Source organism: Asparagus officinalis, chromosome 5, assembly GCF_001876935.1.
Source record: "Asparagus officinalis chromosome 5, Aspof.V1, whole genome shotgun sequence".
NCBI lineage: Eukaryota > Viridiplantae > Streptophyta > Magnoliopsida > Asparagales > Asparagaceae > Asparagus > Asparagus officinalis.
Genome location: NC_033798.1, coordinates 95,110,790 through 95,124,874, shown reverse-complemented (window position 1 = coordinate 95,124,874; position 14,085 = coordinate 95,110,790). Strand labels below are relative to the sequence as shown.

The 14,085-nt window shown below is 37.6% G+C and overlaps 1 protein-coding gene across 1 annotated transcript; it reads left to right on the top strand.

Moving 5' to 3' along the window:
* Nucleotides 1,313–12,637, top strand: LOC109840246 (PHD and RING finger domain-containing protein C126.07c-like). The gene is given in 4 exon segments (XM_020408816.1): nucleotides 1,313–1,534; nucleotides 1,536–1,637; nucleotides 10,014–11,460; nucleotides 12,278–12,637. Coding segments are annotated over 4 exon segments (2,016 nt in total). The 5' UTR covers nucleotides 1,313–1,318; the 3' UTR covers nucleotides 12,529–12,637.

Genomic DNA, 14,085 nt, shown 5'->3' with positions numbered 1-14,085 from the left:
AATGAACAACTTCTTCTCCTAGTGACTAGGGCAGAAGGACATGGATCGATATCCGCAGATACATCTATATCCGTATCGGATGAGAATAGATATAAGTTCTAAAGATTCATATGCATTGAATAGAAAGAAATATTATTACAATTTTTGATAATTAGATTTGAAATTAACTAGTAACTCAATATTAAAAAGAAGATAATAATGAATCACGTCAATGACAACTTGGCAAGTTCAGACAAAAGATCAATTACCCCAGCCGTGTAGAGCCCGTGCCTTCTGGGTCACTAGCAAATGACATTGCACATTGCACACGGGATGTTGTATCACAAAACAAGCGCGGCTCATGACAAATCATGTTAATTTATTTTGAAGGGGGCCTGGATTATGTATAGTTTCGATTGTAAATAAAGTCTACACTTTAGCTATGTTGACTAACACTATTAGTTTATCTCAGTGGTTTCACAATTAAATGCTTTTTATTATATAATTTAAACAATTAATATCATGCATAGAGTCTACTGAATGAGAAGATTTGATTGATGAATTATAGAGTTTCTCTACAACTAATGATATAGGGGGTCTCTAACCAATTTAAAGGGAATGTTCCATTCAATTTCCATGTCTTGCAGGTCGCAACCAACTCTCTCTTTGTTAAAATAAGGCTCCTCTGTAGAGTGGAAGGGTCCTGAAGGCATGCTTTGACGAGTATAGAATAACTTGATATTCTATGAGAAGTCTCTCTTTGTTGAAATACCCTCTGAACAAAAAGAATGTAACCAGAGTATAGAATTTTTTTTTTCACGGATCATGAAAATTATTTATATGATTCAGCTATTTAACTTTATAATTTGTAAGCATATGTGAACCATGATTTGAGTTTTATCAGTTTATATGGTATCCGATACGTTTTTTGATCCTTTTCCCTCTCATTTGATTCTTACCCTAACACATCTAATTAACATTAGTATTCAACTATTCGTTGTTAGTAAATGAATACAATTATGGTAAAAGTCACATCGGTCCCTGTAGCGAGAATAACATGTTTTTTGGGGCATGAACAGTTATAACGTAAATATAAATTGGTATGATCCCAGCTCTCATCTCATCGTAGCTCTAGAGTCATGATATAATGGTTAGTATGAAATTAAAAAAAAAAAAAACCCACCCAAATATCTGTTGCCGTCAGGGTTGGTTAGGAAAGAAGGGCAGCAGCCCAACATTTGTAACGGCTCTTTTTCAAGGCCCAGCCCGATAGTCCTCTCTATCTAATACCAAAAAAATTCGTAAAATAAATTTTCACCCTAAAAAGTAAAAACATCCGATGGAATCCTCACCCAAGCGCCGGAAAACCAAGGGCAAAGAAACGATGGAGGAAGACGAAGATCCTCTCTCTTCACCGTCCATATCCGATCTGACGGCGGAGATCACCTGCGGGGTTTGCCTCTCCGATGTCGGTCGCTCGATCCGCGGGCAGATCGACAGCTGCGATCACGGATTCTGCTTCGTGTGCATCATGGAGTGGGCCCGGGTCGAGACCGCGCTGGCCGCGCTGTGGCAAGCAGCGGTTTCAAATCAATACGGCGGCGGTGCCGGGAATCTTTTCGCGGGAGCGCGTCGTTGACGTCCCGGAGCGGAATCAGGTCGAGGGTTTTTATTGTCCTTTTCTTGATTTTCTAGGGTTTGCTTTCGAAGTGTTTGTATTCATCTGTGCCAACTCCCTAATTTATTCTCGGCCGCAACTCATATTATTAACTGACAGGATTAGGGGCATTTTGCAGTTCGATGAATTGTGGTTGTCTGATTTTGATTTTCTTGGTACGACAAATTCCTAATTCCGTTCGTCGAAGTTACGATTGAATGACTGGGGTTTGTGATGCTGTGTGATAGATCGATCGTTAGAGGGCGTTGTTTCAGTTCGCATTGTTAGGGGTACGACAATTTGATGTTAAAGTTAGATATTTAGTTTGGGGATATCTCCTAGCTTAGTGTTGGGGTATAAAGAGAGGGATGCCCGATAATTTGAGTTGTATCCATCCGAACACTTCAAAAGATCAGGATGAATACTCAGAAGGAGGAGTTAACAACCAAAATGTGATATCTTTGTTAAAACCGAGGTTGCCTCCATTTGGTTCCGAATCGTATCCATCCCCAAGACTGGTTTAGTTTATGTTGTACTAGGCTATGTGATTATCAACGAAGAGGTTTGGTCTTTCAGTTAGTCATAGGAATTGTGCGCTTTTCTCGTGTCTTAGTATCCTACCTTAAAGCTATATTTTTTTTGTAGAATCTGGCTCGCCATTTTGGTCGTTCTAACTTAAAAGCTTATTTAGGGTGCATTGTTGTTGGGACAAACCCGGAGCCCAATAGAACAGGGTCGCAACAATAGTAGAGCAAAAGTAGAGATAAAAATTAGACACACAGATTTACGTAGTTTGGCACTTGATTGCCTACGTCCACGAGCAAGGATAGAAGAATCCACTATGAGAAGAAAAACTCTGGAGTTACAAACTCTCTCTCTTTACAAGGAGAAACTCTCTCTATTTTTTCTCTCTCTTTTCTATATAAGAAGTTGTTTCTGGGATGAGATTTCCTTAAGGATTTGGAGCCTATTTATAGGATTTTAAAAAACACTATGCATAATAAAATAATAATAAATTACTATGCATTTATATTATAATAATAATGTGGGGCCTGCATAATAAAATAATAATAAATTACTATGCATTTATATTATAATAATAATGTGGGGCCCGCTCCTTTATTCAAAGTCAAAAAACAGCTGCTGCTTTTGGCTGATTGATTGGTGGCTTTTGTTATTGTTAGGCGCCTGACAATCTCCCACTTAAAGATTTGATTGAGTATCAATCATATCTTCACACCATTTTTTCTATCTTGCCATCTTCATGTTGCTTACGTCTCTGACAGACCACAGGAGGATCTACACCAAATGAATTTATCAGTATTGATTGCTTTTGTCAAAAAATCTGCTAGGTTATCTTTGGTGTGAATTTTCTGCATATCCACTGTTCCTTCTTCCACTTTCTCACGAACGAAGTGATACTGAACTCGAATGTGCTTGGTCTTTGAATGAAAGGCTGGATTTCTTGCCAAATGCAAAGCATTCTGACTGTCACAAAATAGAAAAATCTTCTTTTGTTCATGGCCGAGTTCCTCCAGCACCATCTTCAACCACATCGCCTCTTTACTAGCTTGTGTAGCTGCTACATATTCTGCTTCTGTTGTTGAAGTAGCCACAACTGACTGTAGTTTTGAAACTCAGCTTACAGCTCCGTCAGCAAGTGCAAACACATAACCTGTGGTGGATTTACTATTATCACGATCACCTGCATAATTAACATATCCATTGATAATAAAATCATATCCCTCATAACATAATGCAACATTTGAGGTTCCCTTAATGTATCTTAGGACCCTCTTTACAGCATTCCAATGCTCTTTATCAGGATTCGTCATGTATCAACTAACCACTCCCACTGCTTGTATAATGTCTGGTCTTGTACAAATCATCGTGAACATTAAGCTTCCCACTGCTGATGCATATGGTACTCGAGACATCTCCATCCTCTCTTCTTTACTGCTAGGACTCATACTGGAGGATAACTTGAAATTAACAGGAAGTGAGGTAGAAATTGACTTACAATCTTACATGTTAAAACGTCGCAAGATTTTGTTCAAGTAATTCTTCTGAGAAAGCTAAATCTTCCTATTAACTCTGTCGCAAGATTTGACTTTCTCAGAAGAATTACTTGAACAAATTAACATGCAGGATTGTAAGTCAATTTTACCCCACTTCCTATTAATTCTGTCTCGGTAATATAACTCTGATACCACTTGTTGGGACAAACCCGGGGCCCAATAGAGCAGGGTCGCAGCAATAGTAGAGAAAAAATAGAGATAAAAAGTTAGACACAGATTTACGTGGTTCGGCACTTGATTGCCTACGTCCACGAGCAAGGATAGAAGAAATTTCTCCTTGTAAAGAGAGAGTTTGTAACTCCAGAGTTTTTCTCCTCATAGTGGATTCTTCTATCCTTGCTCGTGGACGTAGACAATCAAGTGCCAAACCACGTAAATTTGTGTGTCCAATTTTTTATCTCTATTTTTTCTCTATTATTGCTGTGATCCTGCTCTATTGGGCCCCGGATTTATCCCAACCAGTGTTATCGAGGCGCAATGCGCAATGCGGGGCGCAAAGGTCCCTTATGCGCACCATGCGCAAGGCGCACAACAAGGCGCGCGCCTCACTAACTAAGGCGCATAACTCAAATTAATATTTACCAACATCATAAGACAGAAACATATAAGCAACATATTAGTTACCTACATCCAAAATTATGAGAATATCAACTTAAATCATCAATTATGCTAACTGAATTTTTAAAGTAACAAAAAAGATACAAGAAACATGTATTTAAATCATCAAATTAAGTGATTAACAATTATGAGCATATGTTTATAAATTGTCACATAAAAGACTAAGAAATATAATTAACAAACATGACTGTTTATAATTTTTTAGTTAGTATTCTTAATTGATATTTGCTACTTCGCTTGAAAAGATGAAGAATGAATGTAATAATTACATATTTACATGTTCATAATTTGCTATTAGCATGCTAATTAGTGAAGGAAGTTACAATTAGCAAACAAGTATACTAAATTACTAATTATTGTTTTCTTTTTATAGGTTAAACATGAAAAGATGAAAATAGATTAGCAACTAGTAAGAAAGAGTATATTACATGATATAAATATGTAATTATGTAAATTATTTAAAAAAATAGAAGAAAGAGTATGTTACATAACACAGGTGCGAGGCGCACGTGAGGCGCACGCGAGGCGCGAGCGAGGCGCATGCGAGGCGCACGCGAGGCGCGCGCCTCGCTGCGTGCAGCGCCCCGCCTCGCGTGCAGGGCGCATTTCGCCCAGGCCGAAGCGCCTCGCGCCCGGGGCGCGCCCGGGGCGCGCGCCTCAATAACACTGATCCCAACAAGTGATATCAGAGCCAACTTAGGGTACTTGTATATATCTATTTATCGTATGTTCTGTGGCTGCCACCAAAGATGGATCCTCCACATCAGAAAATAAGTTAGGTTATCATTTACCCTTTGAAGGTGACGGGTACTATTCACGAGCACGATACTGTTCACAAATACGGTACTATTCACAAGTACGGTACTATTCACGAATATGGTTACTGTTCGTAAATACAGTTACTATTTACGTGAAATAGTAAGAAGTTATTGTTCGTGGTATAAGCAATGACGGTAAAGTTTAAGATCGAGAAATTCGACAAGAGTAATTTCTCACTGATGATAAGAAGTTATTGTTCGTGAAATAGTAAGAAGTTATTGTTCGTGGAAGTTGAAGATAAAAGCTATCTTGAGAAAAAATAATTGCCTGACGGCCATCAGTGCAAGGCCGGACGACATCACAGATGATAAGAAGTGGAACGAGATGGACGAAAATGCTATTGCAAATCTCCATCTGACATTAGCAGACGGGGTGCTGTCAAGCATAGAGGAGAAGAAGACAGCAAAGGAGATCTGGGATACTCTAACAAAGCTATATGAGACGAAATCCATACATAATAAAATCTTCTTAAAAAGGAGACTTTACACTCATAGGATGACGGAATCTACATCGATGACCGACCACATCAACACCCTAAACACACTGTTCTCCCAACTCACAACGTTAGGGTATACAGTTGGTGCGAATGAACGTGCAGAAATTCTACTTCAGAGTCTACCTGACTCGTATGATCAACTCATCACCAACTTGACAAACAACGTCCTCACGGACTATCTAGTTTTCGACGATGTTGCAGTCGCTGTTCTGGAGGAAGAAAATCGGCGCAAGAACAAGAAAGACAGGCATTCAAGTTCGCAGCAAGCGGAGGTCTTGTCGGTGACGAGAGGAAGATCAACAGAACGTGGCTCCAGTGGGAGTCATGCCCATGATAGATCGAAATCACAAAGTAAGAAGAATATCAAATGCTACAATTATGGCAAAAGAGGGCACGTCAAATCGGACTGTTGGCACAACAAGAAAAGTGGAGATAAAAAGACTTCAGAGCCATCAACATCTTAAGGATGCGTTGTCAGCACGTCAGATGATGGTGAAATTCTATTCAGTGGAGCAACCACTGTTGATGAAGGCAGAAAGAAGTTTACTGATGTCTGGCTTCTACATTCTGCAGCCTCTTGGCACATGACCTCTCGGAGAGAATGGTTTCACAAATATGAACCTATCTCAGGAGGATCTATATTCATGGGGAATGATCATGCCTTGGAGATTTCTGGTATTGGCACTATCAAAATCAAAATGTTTGATGGTACAATACGCACCATTCAAGATGTGCAACATGTGAATGGCTTGAAGAAGAATCTATTGTCTTTGGGACAATTAGATGAGCTTGGGTGCAAGACCCATATCGAAAATGGGATCATAAAGATTGTTAGATGGGTGCTTGTGGTGATAAAAGGAGAAATGATAGCTGCAAATCTGTACATGCTCAAGGGAGAAACCATGCAGGAAGCTGATTCATGTGTGACATCAACCAGCCGTGGAGAAGAACAAATCATGATGTGGCATCGCAAACTAGGCCACATGTCAGAACGAGGCTTGAATATTCTTTCTGATCAGAAGCTGCTTCCTAGACTTAATTCGGTAGCTCTTCCATTCTGCGAGCATTGTGTTACAAGTAAGCAGCATCGACTGAAATTCAACACATCGAGTTCTAGAAGCAAGGCTATTCTGAAATTGGTTCATTCTGATGTATGTCAAGCACCAGTTACATCCTTAGGAGGAGCAAAGTACTTTGTGTCCTTTATTGATGATTACTCCAGGAGATGTTGGGTGTATCCTATCAAGAAAAAGGCAGATGCGTTCTCAATCTTTAAAACCTACAAATCGCGGGTCGAGCTTGAATTTGAGAAGAAGATCAAGTGCTTGAGATCAGATAATGGAGGAAAATACACAGACGGTGAATTCCTAGCATTCTGCAAGCATGAAGGTATCAAAAGACAATTCAGTACGGCTTATACTCTTCAACAAAATGGAGTAGCGGAGCGGATGAACAGAACTCTGTTAGAAAGAATAAGAACTATGTTGGCAACTGTAAATCTGGATAAAGTCTTTTGGGCGGAAGCAATAAAAACCGTCTGTTATGTGGTGAATCGATCTCCACCAATCGCAATACAGTTGAAGACGCCGATGGAGATGTGGACTGGCAAGCCAACTGATTATTCCAACCTCCATATATTTGGAAGTCCAGTGTATGTAATGTATAATGTCCAAGAAATTACAAAGCTTGATTCAAAATCCAAAAAATACATATTCTTGGGGTATGCTGATGGAGTAAAGGGGTATCGCCTGTGGGATCCCACTACCCATAAGGTTATCATCAGCAGAGATGTTATCTTTATAGAAAATCAACTACAAAATGGTGAAAAAGAAAGCAGTTCGAGGAAGGACTCAGAGACTATAGCTGTTCAGGTAGAAGATTATCCGAATTTTTCTGAAGCAACACCGGAGCATGATGTACAAGAACCAGTCCAATCCGAGGCTCCAGAAGCTCGAAGGTCAACTCGTGAGAGAAGGCCACCGACTTGGCACTCGGAGTATATTACGGAGAGTAATGTTGCATACTGTCTTCTAACAGAGGATGGAGAGCCATCAACTTTTCATGAAGCTATAAATGACACAGATGCATCTTTGTGGATGACAGCAATGCAGAAAGAAATTGAAGCTCTCCATAAGAACAAGACTTGGGAACTTGTGTCACTGCCATAAGGAAGAAAGACCATTGGAAACAAATGGGTCTACAAGATCAAGCGAAATGGCGATGATCAAGTGGAGCGATATCGTGCTAGATTGGTGGTAAAAGGATATGCTCAGAAAGAATGTATTGATTTTAATGAAATATTCTCTCATGTACGACTTACAACAGTCCGAATTGTCCTGGCTATGAGCGTTATATTTGACTTACATTTAGAGCAGCTAGATGTGAAAATAACATTTCTTCATGAAGATCTTGAAGAAGAAATTTACATGCTCCAACCAGAAGGTTTTGAAAAAAAAGAAAAAGAGAACTTGGTTTGCAGATTGAACAAATCTCTGTACGGTCTAAAACAGGTGCCGAGGTGTTGGTATAAGAGATTTGATTCATTCATCATAAGCATTGGATACAACAGACTTAATTCAGACCCTTGTGCATATTTCAAGAGGTTTGGTGAAAATAACTTTGTTATCTTATTGTTGTATGTTGACGACATGTTGGTTGTAGGCCCCAACAAAGATCGTATCAAAGAATTAAAGGCTCAGTTGGCTAGGGAATTTGAAATGAAGGATTTAGGATCTACAAACAAGATTCTAGGGATGCAACTTTATCGAGACAGAGTTAATAGAAAGATTTGGCTTTCTCAGAAGAATTACTTGAACAAAATCTTGCGATGTTTTAACATGTAAGATTGTAAGTCAATTTCTACCTCACTTCCTGTTAATTTCAAGTTATCCTCCAGTATGAGTCCTAGCAGTAAAGAAGAGAGGATGGAGATGTCTCGAGTACCATAGGGAACCTCAAATGTTGCATTATGTTATGGGGGATCTGATTTTATTGTCAGTGGATATGTTGATTCTGATTATGCAGGTGATCGTGATAATAGCAAATCCACCACAGGTTATGTGTTTGCACTTGCTGGCGGAGCTGTAAGCTGGGTTTCAAAACTGCAGTCAGTTGTGGCTACTTCAACAACAGAAGCAGAGTATGTAGCAGCTACACAAGCTAGTAAAGAAGCGATGTGGTTGAAGATGGTGCTGGAGGAACTCGGCTATGAACAAAAAAAGATTTTTCTATTTTGTGACAGTCAGAATGCTTTGCATTTGGCAAGAAATCCAGCCTTTCATTCAAAGACCAAGCACATTCGAGTTCAGTATCACTTCGTTCGTGAGAAAGTGGAAGAAGGAACAGTGGATATGCAGAAAATTCACACCAAAGATAACCTAGCAGATTTTTTGACAAAAGCAATCAATACTGATAAATTCATTTGGTGTAGATCCTCCTGTGGTCTGTCAGAGACGTAAGCAACATGAAGATGGCAAGATAGAAAGAATAGTGTGAAGATATGATTGATACTCAATCAAATCTTTAAGTGGGAGATTGTCAGGCGCCTAACAATAATAAAAGCCACCAATCAATCAGCCGAAAGCAGCAGCTGTTTTTTGACTTTGGATAAAGGAGCGGGCCCCACATTATTATTATAATATAAATGCATAGTAATTTATTATTATTTTATTATGCATAGTGTTTTTCAAAATCCTATAAATAGGCTCCAAATTCTTAAGGAAATCTCATCCCAGAAACAACTTCTTATATAGAAGAGTGAGAGAGAAAAAATAGAGAGAGTTTCTCCTTGTAAAGAGAGAGAGTTTGTAACTCCAGAGTTTTTCTCCTTATAGTGGATTCTTCTATCCTTGCTCGTGGACGTAGGCAATCAAGTGCCAAACTACGTAAATCTGTGTGTCTAACTTTTTATCTCTACTTTTGCTCTACTATTGCTGCGACCCTGCTCTATTGGGCCCTGTGTTTGTCCCAACAATTGTGATGTTCATCAGTTGTTTCACAATATAATTTCAAGTATGTGATCTGTGTTTTCTTGAAACATTTACAGGATTTTGTTGATAATAGCGCCTTAGGACTCATTTATCATTTTCAAGTCTAATGTTTACAATAGGATGAATTATAAGTGCGTTTGAAACTTTGAACAGCCATCTTGTTCCTTTTATGTTGCAACATTGATGAGTTAGTCTTATTGAACTTTAACCTACACCTTATGATGATTGAACTCTGAGCTACACTTTAATATGTTGATCCATCAAGAAAGAAAAGAATTCTCTTATAAAAAAGTCCTATATATGTAGATATCCATATTTCTTAAAATGTTCACATTTTTCTCATACTGATCTAAAATTAAGGATGGGGGAATTTGCAGGTTTACAACTATCTTGGGAATGCAAGTACAACAGTTTCTGATCCATATTCGAATATCATTTGTAGTGAATGCCAAACTGCTGCAAATGAAGAACTCTTGCTACTTTGTGATCTGTGTGACTCAGCTTCTCATACATACTGTGTTGGTCTAGGGGCCACTATACCTGAAGGTGATTGGTATTGCCGCGAATGTGCAAAGATCAGGGATGAACATGCCAGAAATCAATCAGATTCTGATGGTTGTAATCAAGATTCTTACGATATCCTTAGGGCAATCCGAGCACCTCGAACGCCTCTTGAATTATCTCAAATCCCATCCCAAGCATCTCAAATTCCAATCCGGCCATCTCAAACGTCAGCCGAATCATCTCATACACCATCCCAAGCATCTCAAATGCAGGCCCAATCTTCTCAACTTCCAGCCCGATCACCTCAAAGACCTGTCCAATCATCTCAAACGCCAATTTCAATCTTTGAGATTGTTGCAGATGCTGTAGTTTCTAATTCATCACAAGGATTCACCAGTGAAGTAGTCGTTGAACATCAGACAACTCAAAGGGCCTCAAGAGGTGAGCAACATGTGAGGACTTTGCGACAGTGTCGCAATTTGCAAGTTCACATACGGAAGATACGTGAAAACTGGAATGCTTTTCGATCTGGTTCATTAACTTTCTCTCTCAGTTTTAGTAATAACAGCAGCAGGGATCATAACAGTAGGAGGAAGAATAGAGTAAATATTGGTATGTCCAGTGAACCAGATTCCATTTCTTCTGTCGGTAAAGAGCATTCTGTAGATGTTAGTTCCTCTAGCAATGTCAGCCATAACACAGGGTTCAAAGATGTCAGTAAAGCATGGAAGATGATGGAAATTGCAAAGTCAATGGAAGGAACTGGAAAGAGAACTGTGCTAAACCATTCATCTCCCGTATGTGCTAAAAGAAACAGCATTTCAAAGGATACTATAAATCATAACACTAGCTCCTTTGTCTCCAAACATCCTAATGGATTGAATGGCTGTACTGCTTTGTTTGTAGACAAGCAACATAAATGCCTAGGTCATCAGAAATCATGTATAGAGAAAGAGATGGGAATAATGGAGCATTTCAATGGATGGGCGATAGGAGTTACTCAAGACAGTAAGGAATCTTCTCATCATAAAATTAGCAGAGTTTCATCTCAAGAGGGTCCAAGTTGTCAAAAGAAACCAACCCCACTGCAGAATGTGCTTAATTGTCCAAGTTCTGCCTCTTGTGCACCTTCCGTGCAGTCTAGCCTACCAACTAACAACCCTGTCAGCGTAGTTAATTCCCACGACAAGAAACGCAGTGAAGTCAGGTCTGCTGATAAAAATTATATTAGAAGAGACAATATGAAGTGCAGTGCCAAGGTTGAGATTCAATATTTGGTCAAGCTCAATCTCAAGTTACAGAGTAAAGATTATCGATTAGGTAAGCTCTTCTGTTATTTTTACTTTTGATAACGTAGAGTCCATGAAAAAAACTACTTTCATTAAGTTTTAAATGCTTTACATATTATCATATCCTATAACATAAATTTGTTTTGTCTGATTTTACTGGTGGTCTGCATGCATATTCCAGACTGTAAATTTATAGATGGTAATGTTACTGTAACAGGATTCCATTCATGGACCCAACTTTATGTTCTAATCCATGACATTGTATACATATAATTCCATCAACCAATACTATTATTTATTGCAACAACTATCTGATTCATCAACGGGTATATTTCATGATAGCCATCTATCTGACTATTATCTTTGCCTGGAACTAAACACAACGGAGAAAACCTTAAGCCCGTTTTGAGCAAAGAATGTCCTTATCTGATTCTGGTGTCCTGGCATTGGCTTAAAACTTAATTTTTGGATGGGATCGTGATGTCAAAATGCAAGATGCACCTTGAATAGACATGCAATAATCACTTTGGTTATGTTGATGTGGAATTTCACGCTTTGCCAATTAAATGCCAAAGGGAAACTAATGTTGATATTTAGCCAGTAATTCAAGATTTTTAATTTAATGGATAGCTTATTTAGCCAGTAATTCAAGATTTTTAATTTAATGGATAGCTTGTTTTTCCTGTTGTTTCGCAATGCGTATTCAATTTCGTGCCTTTATTATAACAATTTAGTGATAAGAATTAAATTGCAGCATGGTTGTTTATGCTATATTTTTTCTATCATTAACTTCCTGTAAAAATTTTCCCCTAAGTTACAAGACTGAAGAGTGTTGTTCCTTCCTGCAGATGCAGAAACATTCAAGGAAGTCGCTAGAGTCGCTACACACACTATATTGGCAGCATGTGGTTTGGAACACTCAAAGTCCAGCGCGAAAATAATATCTATGCCAAAATGCAAGCATACGGAACAGTTAAGAGAGCTTCGTAAGTGTAAATTGATGCCTGATTCTTGCAGAGAATGCTTTTATTCCTATGTAAAAGATGTTGTGAGCTCTATCTTCTTAGAAAAGATAGGGTCAAAAAAACGTCCCTGTTAGTCTTCATACATCTCTGTTGTAGCAATTATTTTCTACTCTCCACAGGGCTAAAAAAAGAGAACTGTAGTGGTAACTATGACAATGATTATAGGACTGTTATCAGTCGTCACACTGTGTTATTAGTGTAACTATTGGAATCTAGTTCATCTGTGTCTGCAACTAGGGCCCCAAATAAAAACATGAGCTGAGGGACTAGGGGTTCTAAATCGTATCCGTATCTGAGAAAATATCCGTAAGTGTATCCGTTAGGATACGGATATGTTTACTCAAATCTATAACTGATACGATATGGTTACGGATATGGTTTTGTACTGCAATATCCGTATCCGAAATATCTGGATACATATTAGTCATATCTAATCTTAAATTGTGGATTTAAGATCCGAAATATCCGGATATGATAGTTTCGATTCTTAAATTGTGGATTTGTGGTTAATTTTGATAACTAATATATATAATCTTAGCTTTTCAATTATAATGAACATATTAACGAACTTTTTTGTATCATATGAACTATGTTTTTCTCAATACTATCTAGTTTTCTCATACTTGTTTTGTATCTGTATGCATATCCTCTTATATATCTGCATGTCTATCCATAACCATATCCGATTTTAGTGAATATGAATATAAATTTTTCTTACCGAGGTATATCTGTATCCGTATCCGAGATGAGTAAGCAGATATGGATTTGGTAAGCATCATATCCGAGCCATATCCGGAGGGAATGCACCTCTATGATGGACTCTTAAAGAACATCTTAAGTTTAGCCTCCTAGTATGAACCCGGGAGCTCGTGGATGGACTAGATAAAAGTTTATTTATAGGTTTAGGGCCTGTTTGTTTCACAAACCCCAAAGAGTGCAAAATAATTTCCTGACCACAACCTGCTTCCAAGGGTTTTTTCAGTTTCCATGAAACAGGCGTACTGTGTTTGGTTCACAATGAAAATGAGTGCAAGAAGCTTATTTCACTTATTTCTGCTGTTTGTTTCAGCAACTTGAAATGGGAAACTAAGGCTTCATTTTGGTACCATGGTGTTTTCTTTGTTGTGTTTTTGTAAAAAAACACCACGGTGTTGTGTTTTTCCCTTAAAACGTTTTCAAAACACCATGTTAAGTATTTTTGATCAACACTAGTTTGACCCATTATAACGTTAGTATTAAATATATTATTAATATATTATATATCAATTATATTAAAATATATTATAAATAAAATGTTATAGTAGTTAGTCTACAATATTATAGTATTATAAGTATTAAATATAATGCAATATAAAACTATATAATGTATTATAATATTATATTGTACTTAATGAGTTATATTAGATTATAATTATTACATATTATTTATATAATGTATTATAATATTATATTGTACTTAATGAGTTATATTAGATTATAATTATTACATATTATTTTCAAATAATTATATATTTAATTATTTTCGTATATCAATTTGTTACTGTTATATATTATATTAATATTTTTATAATAATGTTATTTTATTATTAATATAATATTATATTAATATAGTATAATATTATACTATTATT